Source organism: Ambystoma mexicanum, chromosome 4p, assembly GCF_040938575.1.
Source record: "Ambystoma mexicanum isolate Mex_15411 chromosome 4p, UKY_AmexF1_1, whole genome shotgun sequence".
Lineage (NCBI taxonomy): Eukaryota > Metazoa > Chordata > Amphibia > Caudata > Ambystomatidae > Ambystoma > Ambystoma mexicanum.
The window spans coordinates 604,163,685-604,184,618 of NC_090927.1; the positions used below are offsets into that span (position 1 = coordinate 604,163,685).

The 20,934-nt window shown below is 46.5% G+C and overlaps 1 protein-coding gene across 19 annotated transcripts in view; it reads right to left on the bottom strand.

The window, feature by feature from the left end:
- Positions 1-20,934, bottom strand: part of DST (dystonin) — a 2,190,048-nt gene that overhangs the window by 243,854 nt on the left and 1,925,260 nt on the right. For all 19 annotated transcript variants that reach the window (XM_069606170.1, XM_069606155.1, XM_069606164.1 and 16 more), the window contains 2 exons: positions 15,476-15,717; positions 1,048-1,254 (listed from right to left, as the gene is read on the bottom strand). In XM_069606170.1, coding sequence (XP_069462271.1) covers positions 1,048-1,254; positions 15,476-15,717 — 449 coding nt within the window. The remainder of the gene's footprint in view (positions 1-1,047; positions 1,255-15,475; positions 15,718-20,934) is intronic.

Consider the following 20,934-nt stretch of genomic DNA (forward strand, 5'->3'; position numbering starts at 1 on the left):
GTTATATTTTTTTTACATCAGTGCCCAGATACGATTGATTTCGTCAGGTGCGCAGTCCAAATAACTCAAATCAAATAAAATCAAAAAAAGTGGGAGGGGTGACTACTGAGTGGTCCATGATGTCACACACTGCAAACAAAATGAGGTATGTCTGTAGATCTGAAATAAGACGGGGAAGAGAAGCACTGCACTGTGCAACTGAGAGCACTGTCTAAAACGTATCAGTGAAACGCGCTACATGCCAAGGATCCCAGCAGAGGTGAAAGAATCAGGTGCGCTGTTCCCTGAAAAGGGAGCTTCTAAAATGACAAAAGAAGATGAACTAGCCAGGGTGGTCTCGCCTTATTTCTTCCCTGGTTTGCAGCAGAATCGAGTCTGCGGTTGAACTGATGCCTTGTTTTAATGGTGGAATGGGGATGCAGGCAGGCGCAAACACACACACCACAGTAGACAGACCCCTTTAGTGGTGAAGCACTAGTCTTTACAATAAAAAGGGAATTTTTCCAAGATATTGTTTCCCAGAAATACAAAGAGTACAAAACACGCTAACTCGAACATTATACTTCATAATGTAAACACTAGACAGGGACCAAATGGCAAATATGCTCATTTCAATTCCTAATTCATTTGAGTGCAACGAACTTGCACCATTCTGGACATTTAAATAAGCATGGTGCGCGGTTAGATTGGCAAGATGGGCACACGTGCAAGCACACACAGGCTGCGCACACGCACTGAAGGGTGGACCATATCTACTGTCAGGGATTTGGAGCACAGGGCCTATCGCAGCATGGTTTTTGTACACTTAACAATGCAGCAGATGGCTGGAACAATGGGCCGCATTAGCCCCGCCTCAGCACTCAGCTGTCTGGCCGGCACAGATGAATTCTTTTCAGGCCACCCTTTTGTTGCTGAAGCATAACAAATGGATGGCCACATGAGTAAGTGAGAATTTTTTGTTCCGGGACATGAACTAAGCAGACATGTTTTATTCCCCACAAGGAGGGGGTGGGTTGTGGGGGGTGGAGGGGGCGCTCGGGTGCCTACCTGTTGCGATTTCAGCATGGCCGCGTCGATCTCCTGCACCTTCTGCCGCACGGTGTCGCTGACCAATCGGTAGCGCTCATTGTCCTCCGTCACCATTTTATCCAGTCCTTCCCGGGCGCGCCAGGGCACCAGCTCCAGCAAGGCGCTGCTGACGGTGTTCAGGGAGTCCAGCAGGCCCTTCTTGCTCTTTGCTTCCTCCTGCAGCTCCTGAAAACAATACAAATGGCTTGTTCTTAGGTGGACGAACAACAAACATCAGAGGCATAAAGAACTCACAGCGCGTATTTGATAGCCGCCCTCTTCCACCGGCCTGCAGGCCCAGAAATGAAAGGCTTTTGAAATGTGTAGACCGCCTGATAACAAACCACCCTGCTCCTTATGTCATGAAGGTGGAGATATCCATCTGTATGAGAAAACCTGGTTTGTATAGAAAGTATGTGTGCTTGGCTCTTTTTTTAGGCATTTGTGGAGGAATACATAGACACCAGTAGAGCATATGATATGATATGATAGGCAAGGGAGGGGAACAGGGGAGAACAAAACAGCGATCTTACTAGGCCCAGTGACATTGAAAACGCGCAAGTGCATGGGAGAGGGGGGAGGGGAAAAGTGCATGGAAGGGGGAGAAGTGGAAAGTGCAAAGCAGAGGAGAAACAGATAAATAACAATAAATAAATAATACAGGCAACAGTTTTAGTGCAACCAGCAATTTGCAAGTGCTAGGTTTAAGGCAGCAGACAGGGTAGGTCTGATAAGTGCAGGAAGAAAAAGGGGGAGGGGGACTCTATGGGTACAGATACAGACCCCAGTGCAAGGGGTGGCCAGAGGCAGTGCGGGAGGGTGGCAGGGTGAGCAGGTACCTGGGCCCGGAGGACAGAGGGTGGCCAGGTGCACTGTGCCAAGAGAGAACAGATCAGCAGGGGAGAAGAGGAGTGAAGGCAGATGAAAAGAGGAAGGTCTTGAGGTGCTTCCGGAACCGGAGATGGTTCTCCTCAAGTTTTAGAGTGGCAGGGAGGCTGTTCCAGTGGGAGGCCCCAGCCGGAGACAAAGATCTACCCCCAGCTCGTTATTGGTAATTGTTATCTAAATTCTTGTAACATTTCAGTGGTTTAAAATAGTTATTCCTGATTGCAATAAAAGTTTTGCTAAAGGTCATGCATGGTATTAAATTCTATTTAATTAAATGGTTAATGTTAATGTTGAAGGATATTTGTACCGCGCACTATCACCACCGGAGTGGTCCCCTGGCAGATCTGAAACAAAGGGGGGTTCTGGGTGGGGGGGTTGGCGTGTTAGTAAGACAAAGTTTGGAGAAGAGCAAGGGAGCTGTGAAGTACTGTTGGCAGTTTCAGTTCGGTTAACACCGTTCGCTGAGCATATTGGTGAGTTATTCGGTTCCGAGTCAGTCGTGTGCTGTTGTTTGGGGGTCAGTGTGGTTGTCGTTGCAGTGTGGTGAAGGCGTGCGGGTTGCTGCGGGTTTAAGAGGTGTGGTTGTTAAAAACAGCTTTCATCCAGCAACAGCATCTGGAAGGTAATGTGTTCATTACAGTTATCTGGCTGTTTCTGCTATAACCAAGTGTGCCCTCAGCCACCTGTGCCCCCCAGAACACCGCTCTGGGTAACATTTCTTATTGTGACTCATTTTAGTTTTGTTTTGAAAAGGGAAGGTAAATACCAGCAGTATCAGGTTATTGTAATCATTTGTAGAAAACAAATATATAAAAGTAATGTTAAAAACATATGATTACGGGGAACATAGATGCCTACAAAAAAGCCCCGGCTGTTGGCTTTCAGAGTCTTTGGTATGGTTTGTGATTTCAGAGAAAAACTGATAATTTCTGAAGTGCGGGGCTTTTCCCTTTGTGATATTTTTTTTCGACTCAACCAACAGGACACAGTTGAGGGACGGCGATGAACATGGCTGCCAATCAGAGGCAAAATCCTCAACACCTTCACTGACTGATTCAAGCAAAGTGGTCTCCATAGTTTTTGGTTTATTCAAAATAATCTAGATTCATAATTTCCGTGGCCAAGTTAGCCATCGGGCCCCACCTTACATCTTCTAGTCTCTGGAGATGGGAAGAGGCCATCAGCATCCGAAGCCCCAGGCATCCAGTCCCCAGATTCCAGGATATTGGTTAGCTCAGCTATGCAGCAAATCAAGAGCTGGAAAAGGATACAACGCTACAGATCCATACCAGTGGCTGATGTATGCTATAGAAAATAACTTTGCCACTAGCATTAAAGCACTTTCACTTTTTGCCTCCGCTGACTTTTGTTAGTTTGAAATGACATCTAAGCCAGCTTCTTATCCTTAACCAAAGCAGTCAGAGGATCTGGCTTCTCTGGAAACAACATGGCTGACAAAAACATCATGTCAGCGTGCAGCCAGGATATGATATATGATATGATTTGGCATTTATAATGCGCCTATACACAAGTGTCTCAAGGCACGACGAGGCAAGGGAGGGGTGACACAGGGAAGACAAAACAATGATCTTAATAGGCCAAGTGACATTGAGATTGCGCAAGTGCAGGGGAGCGTGGAGGGGAGAAGTGCCAGGGGTGTGGGGGAGGATGGGCAAGTGCAGGACATGAAATCAAAGCAACACGTAGTGCAGCCAACAGGTAGCAAGGGCAAGTGTTTAAGGTGCAGACAATAGGTTTCTAATAAGTGCACAAAAGGGACTGTAGGGCTACAGTTACACACCACAAGTGCAGGGGATGCCAGGGGACACTGGGCAGGCAGGGCCCGAGTTCAGAGGGTAGTCAGGTGACCAGTGCAGTATCAGACAGGAGATCAGATCAGCAGGGGAGAGGAGGAGAGAAGGCAGAAGCAAAGAGGAAGGTCTTGAGGTGCTTCCATGGTTCTGCTCAAGTTTCAGAGAGGCAGGGAGGCTGTTCCAAAGGGAGGCGCCACCCAAAGAAAGAGATCTGCCCCCAACTCGTTGCTTGGAGAAGCGACTGACCCTCAAGGAGTTGGAGGAGCGAAGAGCTTGAGTAGGAAGATATTTCCAAAGAGAGAGTTGGGGGTATTGTGGGCACAAGTCCCAGAAGGCCTTGTGGACAACGCTGAGGTTCTTGAACTTGATCCTTGCTGCCACTGGGAGACAAGAGTGAAAGGATTCTTGGACACAAGACTTTTGTGCTACTACAGAAAATAAGGCTTCAAGCTAAAATGGAATGCCCTGAGTAAGTCTGGGAGCTGTAAAGTGTCATTAACTCAGCCAGCAGCATGGACCAATACAAAAGTGCACTTAAAGAGACCCCCGACTGTATGCATGATTGGATTAATTTATAAAAAGAGATTTTCTAGAGGAATGGTTCCTCAATTATGCCACCCTCATCCTCTAAAGGGATCCCACCTGGGAGATCAACAACTTGAACTGCCAGGAAGCTAGTCTAGAAAGTCTGACTTTCATTGTCTTAAATAGTGTTCCATGTGACAAACTGTCAGATCATATAACTCATGCAAGAGAGATTTTGATCTATCCAGACTGGCGGGCCAATGCATGCTCAATCACATCCCTTAACTCTCTGAAGCAGATTTACTGAACTTGTTCCCACCTTGGCAATGCTTGAGAGGCTGCCCACCCACCGTTCTTCTCACCACACTCCCGCATTCATTATCTGTGGTCACTTTAATCCCACACAGTATTGTGAATGGACCCGGCATCCGAAGCAATAGGCAAAATAAAGTGGTCAACATGAGGTATCAGTGTGAAATTATTTGTTGATTCATGATCAAATTTGTAACCTATTAAATGTTTTAGGACCAACACACTGCACAAATGAGAGGACAGGAGAAGGAAAGCTAGCAGAATATGTGTTAACATAGTTCTGACACACTTGATACCAAGTAAAGGGTAACACAATGAAAAGGAAAGGAAAATGTAATGCAGGAGCTGGATCAAAAATGGTGTAAGAAGGCTCAAAACAGCAGGGATCGGGAACAGTGAGAGAAGCAGAGCAAGTGTCAAGACAGCATTGGGAAAAAGGCCAGGCATTTGAAGGAGATGACACCTGCAAAGCTGCAAAAAATGAGGGCGCAGTACGAGGATAGTGGGGCTGAATTGTTGCAAGAATAATTGAATCGCACAGCTCAAATCCCACGAAAAAAGAGTCTGGGTGAACAATGCCACACACAATATGGATAGGAAAGACTTGTATCTTGTAGGTATAAAACAGGACAGACACACTTAACACTTGACTGAAATTCAGAGACGAGATGGAAGAGGAGTTAGAGAGCACCCCTCATCGTGGAGTAAAAAGCAGAGAAGAAACAGCAGTAAAATATAGAATTCAAAGGAGTTCAAAGAAAATCCCCCAAAACAAACCATTGAAAGTAAAAGATGAAAAGAGCACAGGAAAAGGATTGAGAGGGGAATACAGTTTGGTGGGAAGATCAAAGAGAACTCCAGAAATATGTACTGACGTAGGAGTTAGAGTAACGGGGGAATATGAGAGGAGGAGGAATGGCAGTTGTGAGACACCCGAGGGCGTTCTCACTTCATTGCCCACATCTTCCTCTCCTGAGGTGGCCAGGGAAAGGCCATCACTTTTAGATACGGACCCTGGAGGTGAAGATGCGAGGGAGGATCACGTGGGAGGAGGAGATTTGGGGAATGGACGGAGGATGTCCTTGGACGACCCACAGTATTCCCTGTTTCCATTCAACAATGAACCCTCAGTCCCCAAGGCTTTTATTGGGTACTGTCCAAACCCCTCAATATCTTCTTTTCAAACCAACCCTCACGTAAATCCTCAGTATCGAGGGACCAGCAAGAGAGCAACAACAAGAACACCTCATTATATGGACAGAATAGTTCCACACTCACCTCCTCTGGTAAAATCAAGAAGTTATCGGAATACATCCCACTCTCCCTCTAACCTATTATTAGTCTTCCCCATTGTCACACCCTCCAACTGTGCCATCTGCATATCCCTTTAAGATTGGGACAAAGAAGAGGCAACTAGGAATAATGCACACTACCCTCTATGTACACCACCTTGGTAATGGGACGAGGAAGAGGACTGTAGAACACTACTATGATGGTCAGGCATTTCCCACTTACATAAGTAATTATGGTCAGGCACAGGCCTTGCACCTGCAGCCAACCGAGTGCTCACAGGTGAATATAAAGGGAGGTCAGAGAGAGACACGAGGAGATCCAGCTGAGCAGGAGAGCGCGGTAAACAGAGGTGGAGCAGGCAGAGGAAGGGCCACTGAAAAGGATGCCGTTTACTGCAGGAAATCCAGAAAGACACTGAGGCCAGAGTGGGTCGCAAGAGAGTCAAGTGCTCTGCAGAGCCCTATGTCACTTCATTGGAAGTGGGGGACACAGAAGTCTCCCGTACGCTGCCGACAGCTGCAGGAACGCTTGATGGAAATGAGTGCTGCTCACTGGAGCTCCCAAAGAGAGAGAGGGGAGCGAGCGAGGGCCAGAGAGGAAAACCAAAGCACCCGGAGGGGCGGCCGCAAACCAGTGGATGACAGGGAGAGATCACCCAGGCCACAGCATCCAGGGGCTTGGTGTGGGCAAAAGAAGATGCTGATTAAGTAAAAGTATGCAATACATGGGACATATGGAACCCCGAACAAGTGGCAAAGTATTTACTTAGTTATTGAATACCGAACTAATGAAAGAAATTTGCAATATATATGAAGTATTGCACAGGTGAAAGGAAAGTGATGTAAATTTCCGAACGCATTGAAATCAAGTAAAAAGCCCTTTTGAACTATGTGAAAGTGCAAACCAAGTCTAAGCTATTAATGAAAGCCTGGGAGGGGACTGAAAACATTTGAGAAGCAATATGGGATAGTGTGAAAGCAAGATGGTGACAAGGAGAAATGTCACAAAGTGAAGTGTGTGAAATACACATGTTGGCAAAGTCAAAAGACTGTCAAGGTAAAACAAAAGTATAGATGGACTAATGACACAATTGCAGAAGGTAAACCTGTGTTGGCAAGGAAGTCCAAGGAAAGTCAATGAACATTGCAAAGGGCTAAGGGTTATCGGTTGCGTAACCTGTTATGGGTGGACCGTGTGGTCCGACAACTACATCTAGACCAAATAACGCCTACTTGGAGTGAACCAAGGAAAGTTCAAGTGACTAATAAAAGGAAGGCAAATAAAGAGAACTGGGGAAAAGCCTGAAAGGTTACAAAGAAGAATTGCTAAGAAAGTGGCATTGACTGTGAAATGGAAGTCCAGAGTGCTGTCTGCTTGGGGAAGGGAACCCCAAGGACATTTTGTGCAACTGTGTTGAACTTGGGGAAGGGAACCCCGAGGTCTTCTTTTTGTGAAACTGTTTTGAACCTGAGAAAGGAGAAGCTGAAAGCAAGCCAGGAGCTGGGAGTAGCTCAGAACATTATCTTGAACACTGCTTCTTTGGTTGCTGACATCCCTACACATTGTACATCTTTAGTTGTGAGGGCAAGTATAGTTTTGGACACAGACTGACTTTTGAGTTGAACTTTATGACCCAGACTATCCTTAGTTTCTTTAGGTCAGGAAATCCCACCTTCGCATAGGGCAAATGTCCATCCAGACATTTAAGAAATAAACCTTTGCTTTTAGAAAACGTGAATCTGTTGTCTGTGTCCTTCTTCATGATGCTTTCACACAATGAACTACTAACCCGCCTCCCATTCATGCTTTCCCTTCTCTTGCTATGTTCCACTATCGTCTTAAGTCTTTTTGTATCATCTTATTCCTAACAAAGTCATCCTCATGGCTTTTATCTTCATTGTCATTTTTCATTGTTTTGTACCTCCATATGTACAGAGCTTTGGCAAAAGCGCAATATAAATAACAATAAAATACAAAAAAATACAAAACCTCCCTAGCACCCAGAGAACAGTAGCCTCCCACCTGCTCTAAGTAACACACATCAACACCTCAGGTGTCGACCTTGCTGCTCCCACTAACCCACTGATTCCAACAACGTTCCCTGTCTTGTATGACTGAGTGCCAAGAGGCCACCACAGTGGCAGAAGCTGCAGGAAACAAGACCTCTGCGATAGAAATTGCTAGGAGCTATTTAGCTCCTGCTTCTAAGCTAATAGAGCCTTGGTACCCCGACACAAACCGCTACCAGGAGCTACTTTTAGCCATCTAATGACATACAAACATACCTTTGTGACAATATCCTTATGTATTTGAGAATGTTTATACACAATCTTTAGGGCACATCTAGAATACACTTCAAGCACAAAAGATCTTACATAATGGACAAAATGTTGGCAATTGTCTCTCATGTGAAAGTGACATTTGTGGCACGCTGGGCACTAGCTCCCGGCCCTCTAGGGTAGCTCCTTCCTACTAGGTAATGCACAATATCCAGGAGCTGGTTTTATCTCCTGCGCATCACATCTCAATTTAGAACCCTGAAGACCCAGTTATATTAATTACAACAAGCATTGACCAACACTTCACAGGCAATCATCAGCACTTGAAACATCGGCCTTTACATTTGCTTTCTGGTAAGCTATTTGATTCCAGAACACCGTCACTTACAGGGCGGTACACACATGGATGAGCTCTGGCCCCCTGACTCCTCTACCCTTGCCCTGACTGCAAAGGCATCAGGGGTTGAACACCCACCACCTGGCACTAAAGCCACTCCTCCCATCTGTTTTAGTGTTCAAGTCGCTACTCCAACTAAACAGAGCAAAAGACTATATGCAGCTCAGGAGGAACATGAAACGTGGCGTTCACCTTAATAATGCTGCAAAGGCCAAAAGATAGGACGCAATAACACTTTAAGATGAGTAATCGGGCTCCTCTCAAATTACTGGGGCTTATGTATGCTGGATAACTATGACAATATTACTCACATGAAATGGCATGTGAAACCTGCATCATCAAATAAGGCCACAGAATTTGCAGTGAATTATAAAAACGAAATACCAGAAGGATGAAAGAAAGAAAATCACATGTTTGCAGAATAAAAACAATATAAACAAAACGCATGGCATATATCTTAAAGTTAAGCTAGCAAGACTGCTCAGCAAACACATGCATTCATTTACTGCGGAGATTGTGCAGAGTTGTGAGTGAAAGGGTCAATTCCAGCTGAAAATGACTCGGATGGTAAATATTCCAACGTGGATATCATAATCTCCCTTTATAAGTAGGAGATATGAAATGCGGAACCCATTTATAAAACAGTTGCAGAAAGCAATAAGGAAGACAGGTGCAGTTTGAGCATTGCAAATGGAGGACTTGGCGCTGCACTGGATGTAGCCCGGGAGGCAGCTGGGTTCACAGCACTGTCACACTTGACAAGCCTCGCCTCATCAGAGCGGGCAGGAAAATCAAGAGTCAATGGGAGCCAGCCTGCCGCAGAGGGGGCGGACGCTCCTGCCTTGCATAGGGAGCGCACTCTATGGTATTTCTGTGCCCTACTTTGGGAACGCTCTATTTCTGTGAACTTATTCCCACAGAAAATGTGCTTGACTGTGCCAGGAAAGAAATTTGATGGTCTTGCTTCTGTGTAAATAGACAATCCAACTGCTTTCATACCTTGAGGTCATTTTATAACTTTGTACAAAATAGAGCTGTGACTTTCCCTCTAACTGTCTGCCAGTTATACAAAATGAGCCAGGCCTATATTGGGCAACACGAAGTTCAAATTCGCACAAACGATTACGTGCGTGAGTGCTGCGATGCCACGGCAAGGCTTTTAATTTTTAATCTGAGTGCCTATTAATGGAGCTGTGCAGTGTGCTTGCGGAAGGAAATCGTGTTCCCATCACCAAAGGTAGCACAAACAAATGCTGAATGTCTGGTGCAAACACACTCGACAAGCAACAGCCATGGTCTGGCTAGAGTGACTCAGGAAATAATTGCACAAGAGGATCGGAAATGGCTTCTTTTTTGCTTCAGTGAAACAGCTTTGAAAACAAAATTATACTTTCTACCTGAACATAACCTTGCAAGCGCCACTACGTTTACTTTACTTGGTGATTTGTAAAATGCTCCGTGGGAGTTTGCTTGAATGGTATACTGAATGCTTAATGCAAACCATCCCGTATCCCCCGATGGTCTTTCGGGGTATACAGTCTCTCCATGTAGCTCACTTCTAGGAACAGTGAGCCATGCTTTGCCTGAGACCTCTGCTCCCACTTTACTTACACAGCACGGTGTCTTCCAAAGGAGATGCCCACCGATTCAGTTACATGGCTAAAATATTCAAGATTGCCTCCAATGTGGTTCAGTCCCCTACATGACATCATTAGCACCCAACTTCCTAGAAGATCTATATCTGCATCCTAGTTCTTGAGGAATCATGCATGTCATTGGAGAGCTTTGCTGGAATGGCTTGGCTTATTTAAAATTCCAACACTTGGTTTAAAGACGGACTCTTGAAAGTAGATGCTTAAGGTCAGCTTGCTCCATGTGTAACGATGTGGTGCAGTGCATCTACAGCGCGGACCCTTTTCCCCAGAATTACTCAACATTTGTGACCTCTTCAGAATAAATATGAGGGAATCCCATACAATTATGAAGATATCCAGTCTTACGTTTAGCCTCGATGTCCACACTATTTTTCATCAGTAACAAACCCCAGTTATCGGTGGTTTCTTCATGGTTGGCCACGCAAAACAATGGTCTGCCTTGGCAAGGGTGCAGAAGTAAGACTCTGGCCTGGACGGGCCATGGTGATTATTAGAGACTTTTATCCAAGTGTAAAAAGGAAAAGAAAACCCTATCTCTATAAGGGGTTTTTCCGGCCTCAAATGAAATAACTAGTGTCAGAATGTCAAAAGCAAAAGTCCCAATGTTCAATGTCAGAATCCTAACTCGGTCTCTCACATCACATCCCCTGGACAAATGACAGTTCTGGAATCCTCAGACCTTGAAGAATTGGGCAATATCTCAAGCTTCTTGCAAAGTTCAACAACGCTTGGGGAAAACTCTGTTCCCTAGTTTGTCCTTCTCTGTCTTCTTTTCTGTCTCTGGGTGCCCGGCCCTGACGGGCAGACATGGTTCCTCCTCACCAGGCACAGTTGCAAAAGCAAAGATGAAGTTCAACAACTGTGGGGCAAAAACCCTGCTCCCTGCCTGGCAGACCTTGTTTCCACCCACCAGGCACTGTGACAAAGAACAACAACCTGGATGCACTGCCAGGCTTTGGTGGGTCCTGGACCGTGGTTGGTAGACTTGGTTTCCCTCCAGCAGGTACTGTAGAAGAAGAAGAACATTTTTGATGCACTGTCAGGCTGAGGTGGGTCCCCAACCATGGTTGGTAGACCTGGTCTCCTCCCACCAGTTACTGCAATGAAGAAGAACAGTCTGGATGCACCCCCATGCTGTGGTGGGTACCTGACCCTAGTTGGCAGACCTGATTACCTCTCACCAGGTATTGCCATAAGAAAAACAGCCTTGATGCACTCCCAAGCTGAGGTGGGTTCCCGACCTTGGTTGGCAGATCATTCCTCACACCAGGTACTGCAACGAAGAAGAACAGCCTGGATGCACTCCCAGGCTTTGGTGGTTCCCTGATCCTGGTTGGCAGACCCGATTTCCTCTCGCTAGGTACTGCGATCAAGTACAGCAGTCTGGAGGCACCCCGAAACTGTGGTGGGTCTTTGATCCTGGCTGGCAGACCTGTTTTCCTCTCACCAGGTACTGCGACGAACAACAGCCTGGGTGTGCTTCCAAGATGAGGCGGGACCCCGACTCTGTTTGGCAGACCTGATGTCCTCTCACCAATTACTGTGACGAAGAAGTACAGCCTGGGTGCACTCCCAAGCTGTGATGGGTCCCTAACCCTGGTTGGCAGTCCTGATTTCCTCTTACCAGGTACTGCAACAAAGAAGAACAGACTTGGTGTACTCCCAAGCTGAGATGGGTCCATGACCCTGGTTGGCAGACCTGCCCCCCTTTGTTAACAGGTACTATAATGTGGAAGAGGGGTATAGAGGCTCTTTCTATTCGATGGGGGTACCATACCCCTGTGAGAAGACCTTGTTCACTTCTCTGCCAGGTACTCTTGAGCTTTATTGTCTCTTGCTTTTCTTGGGTTTCCCAGACCCTATCTTCCATATGCCCCAGATCTCTCAGGCTCTCCCCAATAGTCCAATTACCTATGGGTTGTGTGTGGTGTCTCTCCGCCACCACCAGAGCTTTCTAACCACTCCATTCGGTTTCCCAGGGCCTGCTCTACTTCCTGGTTCTTCGCTCCCTGCAGCAGCTCTGCAGCAGTCGGGGAGATGCAATTGGAGGTTTCCCTCCATCCTCGTTCTTGCTGCATCCTCATCCTCGTTCTTAGTGCAGAACTGCTCCTGCAATTCTGCTTGGGTCTCAGTTTTTCTTCCCTTGACACAGGGAGGAAGTTTGTTTTTTCCCACTGACTATTCCGGCAGCTCTGCTCTGGACTTCACTTCCTTCCTTCTTGGTTTTGCTTCTCCTGCAGTGACTCCACAGCTGGGAAGTGTGGCTGTCTGCCCCTTTCTCCCTTCTACTGACTGAGGACAGCCCCAGGTTTCTTCAGCCTCCTCTCTATGCTCAGCCCGGCAGCTAGCAGGCCCTTCATTCCTTCTAGGAGGTTCTCTCGCTCTTAGCTGTCCGTCTTCTCTTTTTATTCATTTGCAGTTCTGAGTGGGTCCTTTTAGTCTGGACCGCTCCTTGAGGTTCTGCAGAGTAATCAGCACTATTATGTCCCTCTTCCTCGTCTCAGTGGTTGTGGGTGTTATAATCTGCAACTCCTCCCTATTCCTCCTTGTCTTAGATTTCCATACTTCGGAGGTCTCCCAGAAATACATTGGATAAGAGGGTAGGGATGGAGAGAGTGAGGGTGAAGGAAAGGTGTGTGTGTGTGATGGGGTTACAGCGTTCACCCAAAATCGCCACTGGTCCCATTGGGGGTTTCCCTTCCCATGAGATACACCAGCTGAGTACCACTCTCAGGGAAACTATCGGGTAGCAGCCTCACCTCCCTGGCCTCATGGGAAGGGGCTCCACCCATGGAAGCAGGGACGATACCCTGGTATTCATCACAATGTGATGTCCATGATATTTTCTGTGAATGGCCTCATAATACTGGGATTGGCAGTGTGCATGCAAGTGAGAGCAGAGTATGGTAAACCATGAAAAGCAATCTCACCACAGGATCCTTTGAAGTCTCAATTAATATAAAATACACCTGCCACTAATACTATTATAGATCAAGGAAGGCAGTGCTATTCTGGAAAAGGTGAAGCTTCAGTATGAAATCCCATTCGTGTGGCACCCTCCAAAGGACGGTCACTGGCACACATCAATGGAAGACAGCTGTACATACTGCTGCAGGGATTGGATTAGGAGTGATGAACATGTTATGCCAGTGCTGAAACATATCCACTGACTTAAAGTACATGTTAAAACTAATTGTATAATAGGGTCATGGAAGGTGAGACCCCATCTAACATGTGCCCTTTCTTTCCAAGGCACAAAACAAATGAGTATCTTAGTGGCAGTAATCCCATACTCAAAATCAGTGCACGCTTCCACACTTCAAGTGTGCAAAGTGGAAAGGCACATCTGTCACTCATCTGTGCCAATGGGCCTCATTCCGAGATTGGAGGTAGTCATGGTGCTATTTGCGCCATGACTGCCTCCAATAACGGGTCTGGCACCGGTATGGTTCAATGGGGACTTACCGGTGTAGTCCGACCTTTGCGGGACCGGTAAGTCCCCATTGAAAAAGCCATTCGCCATTCCCATTGAGTCCCTAGAGGGCTCAATGGGAATGGGGAAGGCGCTAATAAGGGTACCGCAAATTGCAGTAGCGTTATTGGCTCTGAATTCCCTTAACGGGTCCCGTCCATAACGCCTGGTCAGACCAGGCGTTAAAGGAGGGACACGCTAAGGGAACTCGTAGTAGGGCGGTAAGGGATTACCGGCACCGGTCTCCTTACCGGTGCCCGGTATCCCTTACCGCCCCACTCGGAATGAGGCCCAATGTCTAGATGAGAGTGCTGGCGTGCTTAAGATATACTAAAAGGCTCTGTGCTGTTTGTAAAGTGCTAACACTGTTTATTTAAGAAGCCCTGTGGCCTCTGCCCGGATTCTCTCTTGCCTACACCTTCATTTCTCCTTTTCTTTTCCCGACTCATGTAGTCTTGTATTATTCTGGTTAGGAATTTAAACATACCAAAAATAAGTAATAGGCTCCATATCTGTATGAGTTGCCAATGGACCTGCTGGATATCCTGTATATATTCAGTCATTCTGACTCCGCCTTACACGGCGAGAGTGGTGTCTGGGCTCATCCATCTAATGGTGGTCTGCATAGCGCTTCCTGGCCTGCTCTCTGTAACGCTGCTCTTAGCAGTGGTGCTTGGTTGAACCTAAAGAATCACTGAGTGAAATAGGGGGCCGCAGCTTGCAATGCATGCATGTATGGGAATTCCGTTAGACAGGCAACAGAGCGCAGTGCACGTGGGAGAGGGGAGAGCGATCGGGGAGGGGGGTGACAGCAGTGGAGGAAGTGGAACACATTTCAGATGAGGAGATTTGTCGGAGGTCTCAGAAGGGTCCCGCCTGGCACAAAGGGTCTCTATTGTGCGTACATCTCTCCGTTACATGATGGATGGAGAGGACTGAGGCACACATGCAGGCTTTATGCTCGAGACGTCCTATTCTAGGACGCCTGCCTCTAGGCCACCTCGCTGACCCCCTCCACGCTCCGCAAGAATGGAGGAATGAAAAGTTGGGTGATGGGGCTATTTCCTCAGGCCAAGGGCTATTAAGCAATAATGGTTTAGATCAACAGCACAGAAATAAAAAAAATCATGTCATCGTTCCAAATAAAGTTGAACAGAAATTATTTTGCTTTTCATTTGTACAATCTATTATATTAATTCAACAGATCGTATTAGTATGGGAGGAATTAAGCTAGCGGGCAGCACTTGTTTAGTATTTGCCCAGTAATCTACAATTGAAGACACCAGTGTAATACTACGATGTGCATGTTTCAAGTCTAAAAAAAGACATCTTCACCAATGAATCCCACTATTTGGTGCTGCTAGACTGCCCAGTCGAATGCTTCTCCGTGTCTGCTATTGAATAAAGGCACACTCATATGTTCGCAATGGAGCTTCATCAGCAAGAGAAGCCTTGTGCATGGAGTAGCTCGCAGAACTCCCAGGGCCAGGGCACATCCACGGACTGGAACAACAGGAGCGTCTATTTTCTGTCGTGCTAATAATATAACGTATACCACACGCTGTGACTTTACAGCTTTAATCCCATGGGAACCAAAATCTTCGAAAACTGCCCCGGCGCCAATCTGCGAGTGTTGTAACAAGGCATTGCACTGTACATATGAGACCAAGCTGCTTAACTGGCAGTCACGACTGGCAGAGTTTTGCAAGAAGTCCTGACAAATCAAAGAAGCTTGACAGCACAATGTGTTACCATGTAAAAAGTCAACCTACTTTTTGCCGTTGTTGTACTTGGCCGAGCTCGTCTCCTTTGGGGACCTGGGCTTCATAGGAAAGAAGTTCCACCTCCACGGCGTCGAGCCACCTGCACAGGTCCTCGTGCGTCGACTGCAGCTGCTCAGCGAGTTGCAGTGCTTGCTCCAAGTTCTTGGACACATCACCGCTGAGTTTGGTGATATCGGAGTATCTTGCTTTGATGCCATCAAGTTTCTCTTGGATTACGACGACTTCATCCCCTAATAAAGCATACACAGGTGTATTAGCCCTTTTCATTACAACCATTATCAATCGTATAACAATAACATGAAAATGAGAAGTATCCGATATTACCCACAATGTACAGCTCGTCATCAGTGAGAATGAATGCACTTTAATGCTTCGATCAATAACAATCAATGGAAATAAACCGATGCCACACTTATTGATGGCATGATTAGCTGGGTATCCAGTCATTTTATTGCAAACATTACAGAGTGGTACATAATAGTGTGGACAATAACACCAAAAACCACAGAAAAGATTAAATAAATATATAAAGGGAAGTCAGGTAAGGGGTTAAAAGGCGTCGGGATGGTGTGGGGTGGTGTTATAGGAGTAGAAAATCAGAGGGTTTGTGGGGGGACCCCCCAAATTAAAAAAATCTGTGTTTTTCAGTGTTTTGACCGTGATGAAATGTACCACTGTAATTGTGGTCGGTAAAATCATATATAACCGATTAGCTCTGTTAACGGTGTAACACTTGACTGAAGAAGTTCAATGCATATCACTATGAAAATGAAGCACTGACCTTATTGGGATTTCAATCCCTTGGGCAAGTACAGTTTTCTTTTGGGGCTGAATAAGGAAAATAATTGTGAAGCTGACCTGTTGCAGGTAAGAAAAATGATGCAGCCATCTGCGACGAGTGCTTTTCCAAGCTAACCACATCCTCACACAGTGGCACTCTGAGCAACTGCTCTTTCAGGGGGGGTGTGTGTACAAAAATGGGGTTTACACCATTGTGAACATAGCTACTGACTGTATCCGTCATGGTGGCTTCCCTCGAGCCTCACCTTGAAATGCGTGTGTGCGCATGTGACAAATCAACTTCCGGGGCACCAATGGTCCAGGGATGAATATCAGTTTCTAAACCATCAATCAACCCCACACCTCTAGCACACCAGAAGGGATTTGAACAGATTGGAATAAAAGTTAATCATAAGACCTCCTTGTACAATTTTTGGTAATGTGGACGGAACTGCAGGCTTATCTCTGCAAGGTTGTGCGAAAATACAATTATTACCCAAAGAAAAAAGGGACTGCCCAGTCAAGATTGTATAAAAATATCTACTTTATTATTACTACGACAGTTCTAGCACACTACAATTACAACCCACACTGTAAAGGTACACAGAGGAAAGACAGCTTCACCCAGGAAAGGGATGCACTCTGGATACTGACAGGAGGCTAGTTGGTAAAGCAATTAGTCTTACTGTTCAAGGTTATCTGGTTAAGGAACCCCAGGGGCCAAAGGCCATAACTGTCTCTAGGGTCCTTCAGAGAAGGAACAGGGGGCAGAACCACAATGTACCTGGTGCTGAAGAAGTTATTGGTGCTCGACAGCGTCGAGGCGGTTCCAGGGCGCTTTGCAGCCCTCGAGGGAGACAGCTGCGGGTACCAGGCGTCAGGCAGTTGGACAAGCGAGGCTAGACGGATGCCTGCTGGGTGTCCAGCGCAGCGGCTCGGGCCAAGAATCGTTGTCTTTGTGCTGGTTGGTGTATCTGGACTGCTGGTCGAGGTGTCCCGGACGGGTCTGGCAACTGCTGCGTGACAACAGTCAGCAGTGCCGCCGGATACGGTTCGAAGACTCGACTGTCTCAAAACTGTCCAGAAAAAGATGGACGCTGGATAATGCTTGAGTGGCACTCCTCCTAGCTTCTTCGCAGGGCTTGTGTCCTTTCAAGGCGGACGGCCCAAAGCTCTGGAGGGTGCTTGCAGGAAACAGCCTTGTCCTTTGTCCAGAGAATCTCCAACACTTCCCACCGAGGAAGCTTGATGTCAGAACCTAACAGGGCACGCTGTGTGCTGGCTGGCTACCGGTTCTGGAGATGCTGGACGTGTCCTCAGAGTCCAGTATCTCCCTCTGTTCCCTGGGAGATGTTTAGGGGAGGGATCTTGATTCCCTCTTGGAGCTCCTGGCTTCCTTCACTGGTGGAAGATGTACGGTAGACTGAACCTTCAGCTCGGGTCCAAATGAGTCCTTCTTACTCCTTGCAAAGTCTTCAGCTAATCTGCTAAGTGAGGGGTTCAGCCGTCTTTTTAAACCAAATGGGCCCCAGTGATTAGTGTAGGCTAAGCCTACCTTAATGAACCAATCCTGGGTCCCCCCCAGCAATCTTCTGTTATGCATGAGGTCAGGACCAGAGGGCTCTGCAACAGGACAGACAAGGGGGTGACAACATATAACAAAGTCCCACCCATCTTCCTGTCTGTTGTAGATCAAAGTGTCTCTCTGGTTAACTGAGCCCATTGTGACTCCTGATTAAAGCGCAGGTTTTCCCTTGAAGTATGTTCTGGGCGCAGACTTCTTGTCTCCACCAAACCACATACCTCTCCCCTCTGAAAGGGATCAGCTCTGCAGCGGTTTGCCTAGGGTAAATAGTGGACCCAGACATGCATTTCATTGCCTTACATTCAGAGGGGTGGGAACTTCACGTTGCCACATTGCACACCAAAGGGATGTTAGTCCGGCCTGCCTGTAGTCTCGCCAGCAACCAAGCCCACTCGGCAGGCTTGTCTCAATTATCTCTCATTAGTATGCACTGCCACCAGCTGGAGAATAAAGGAATGCAGATCCATGGAGCCTTTGATATTTTAATTAGGCTGCTCATGGCTGGAGGAAGGTGTGCCTTCCCCCGTCTTGGTATGCTTTGATGTACCCAGGGCTGTCCATTCCATGTGAATAAGCAATAAGGAATTGAGGAAGGTTATACTAGACCATTGAGGGCCACTTCATTAATTTCCCTTCAACTCAATGACAATTCTATAAAGGCCCCCAGTACATTACAGTAATGCGCCTCGGGCCTTCGTTAAGGGCCTCGCTACGCTTGGGCCTGTAACTGTGGGCCCTGGGGGCATTACCTAAGGCGCTAATGGTCTACCGTCTAAGGGCTTATTGCCACCGTATTACAAGGCCACAATGGCCAGTGAACGTGAGGGCAGCACACACCATTTAACGGCAGATTGTCGATAGAGCCCAATGTCAACATTTAAAAGTGGTAGAGATATATACAAAGCTACAATCGCTATCATGAAGGAACAGTCCCTCTCATGTGGCGGGAATGAGTCCAGCGGTCACGCCAGTTTGCATTTGTGATCTGATTTTCTTTAAAACACACTGGCAGAAGACCCATGAAGCACATTTTCGACTGCCTTGGCCTATTCTCCCAGTCAGACATGAAGTGGGACTTTCAGAATAAAGCAGCCAATAAAATTCCCCAGAAGGCAGCCAATGAACTGGGAAAGGATGGCTCTGGAATCCCCTAGGCAAAAAGGGCCCTCTGTAGAACTGTCATTGAGTTGAAGGAAATAGCAAGAGAGTGAGGCAAAGACAAAGATGGGGGACTGAAAGGGAGGGCGGTGTGATGGTAAATTCACATGCTAGGAACATTAGTGATCTTTGGATTGATTACTAATGCTAGGTATTCCCTCTTGTCCCCCATAAATAACCCCTGCCTGTTGCATGGGCCCGTTCATTGGCACTCTCTCAAGCGCAAGAAATATTGATCAATCAAGGGGCCCTGAATGGTCCAGTAGAAACTTCCTGAATTCCATGCACACATGACTTGTTTGCTGAACTGCAACATATCTTGCTCGGAGTCCACATGCTTCCCCATTTGAAACCTACCAAAATCCTAGGTGGGAAAAATAACCTCAAATTCCATTTTTAAATGCTCTGCTCCAGGTCAGATATACATTTCAGCTTTAGATGTTGATTTGGTAGGCTAGCCTCATGTTGAACCCCAACATTTTGAGCGATCGCAGCACACAAAGGCAAAGGAGAAGCAACATCTGCTTCTCATGGAGTGCCCGTGGCTTTTTCTTCTGTATGGCATCCGCGCAACTAACTTCAAACCCACCCTCCGACCCTTCAACACTTTCATCCCTCCAGCCACACATGTATAACACGCCCTCAATTTCATCAGGCAAACAGCAAATATTGCTGCACAGAAAACGAAATCCACAGCCTAGCAATAAGATACAGAAAAGCACGCGACTCAATGCAGAACAAAAAAACATAATGAAATGACATAATCACCAGGTTACCTACCAATAAAAAGAACCACATTTCTGGACGTCACTGATGATATAGGCAAAAAGAACTGAAACACCACTGAATAAATATAAGAAAGCTGCTGTATCCATCCAGGACACATTTTGTATAAAGATCGCATAATTAAAGTGAGTCTTTAGCAGGAGAAACGCATGCAGCTCGGCATACAGAAGTTACAGGAGAAAGAATAACATGTAATCTGGCCTCTGCGCCGAATCAACAAATTCACCAGAAAAAGACACGTGTGACAGCTGCAATGCCCTCCTCACCCTCTGCCAGTCTCCTCATCCAAACCACGCCCATATTCTCAGGCCATTCCTACTCATTGTTATCTTCTGAATCATGACATTTGAACAGTGTGCACCTAACAACGCTATAACAAACGATTTGCACATCAGCACTTGCAAGAATAGCAGAGTACTGTGTGTAGTCAGGAGGACAGGGAAAGGCAAATGGCATAGTTATCGGAGTTCCATAAACAGAGGCATACTAGTTCACATTTAAGAGGTGCAAGACGGAGATGATAGCAGAAGAAAGACAGATGTCAGGGGAGATCCATATCCTGAGAGCATTGGCAGAGAAGACGTAGAATACAGTTTTCAGTTTACTAACTGAATAAGAGTGTTGAATGCATTTAATGGCTTAAAAAAGTCCAACTAAACCAGGTCCTGCGCCAGGAAGTCCTCAAGATGGGCCCTGGAAGGACCATGTGGACTATATTGACTTCCACTCCCGAAGGACAGAGGATTGCAGGCCTTTGTCCCTGGGGCGTGGACGTGAGCTCACCAGTTCCATGACCAATATCCATTTATAAGCTGACTAATCGAGAATGCTAAAAGTTGCCCTTCCCAAGGTCTTAGTTTTGACAACCGCACCTGGGGAAAAACTATTTTATATAAAGTATATTGGGTCTGGGTAGTTTTTGCTGAACGTTGTGGAGGAATACAGATACACTAGTACCATGACCAAAAGCAAATTATCTGTCTTATTTAAATTCCTTCCACAGTTAGGTGATTAAGAACAGCAATTTCTGCTCGAAAAAGCATATTTCTGAAAGGTAATGTGGTAACTGCAGCTATGAAGCTATATACATCACACGAGCACTAAGCCCTGAATTAAAGCACTGAACTTGTATCATGTT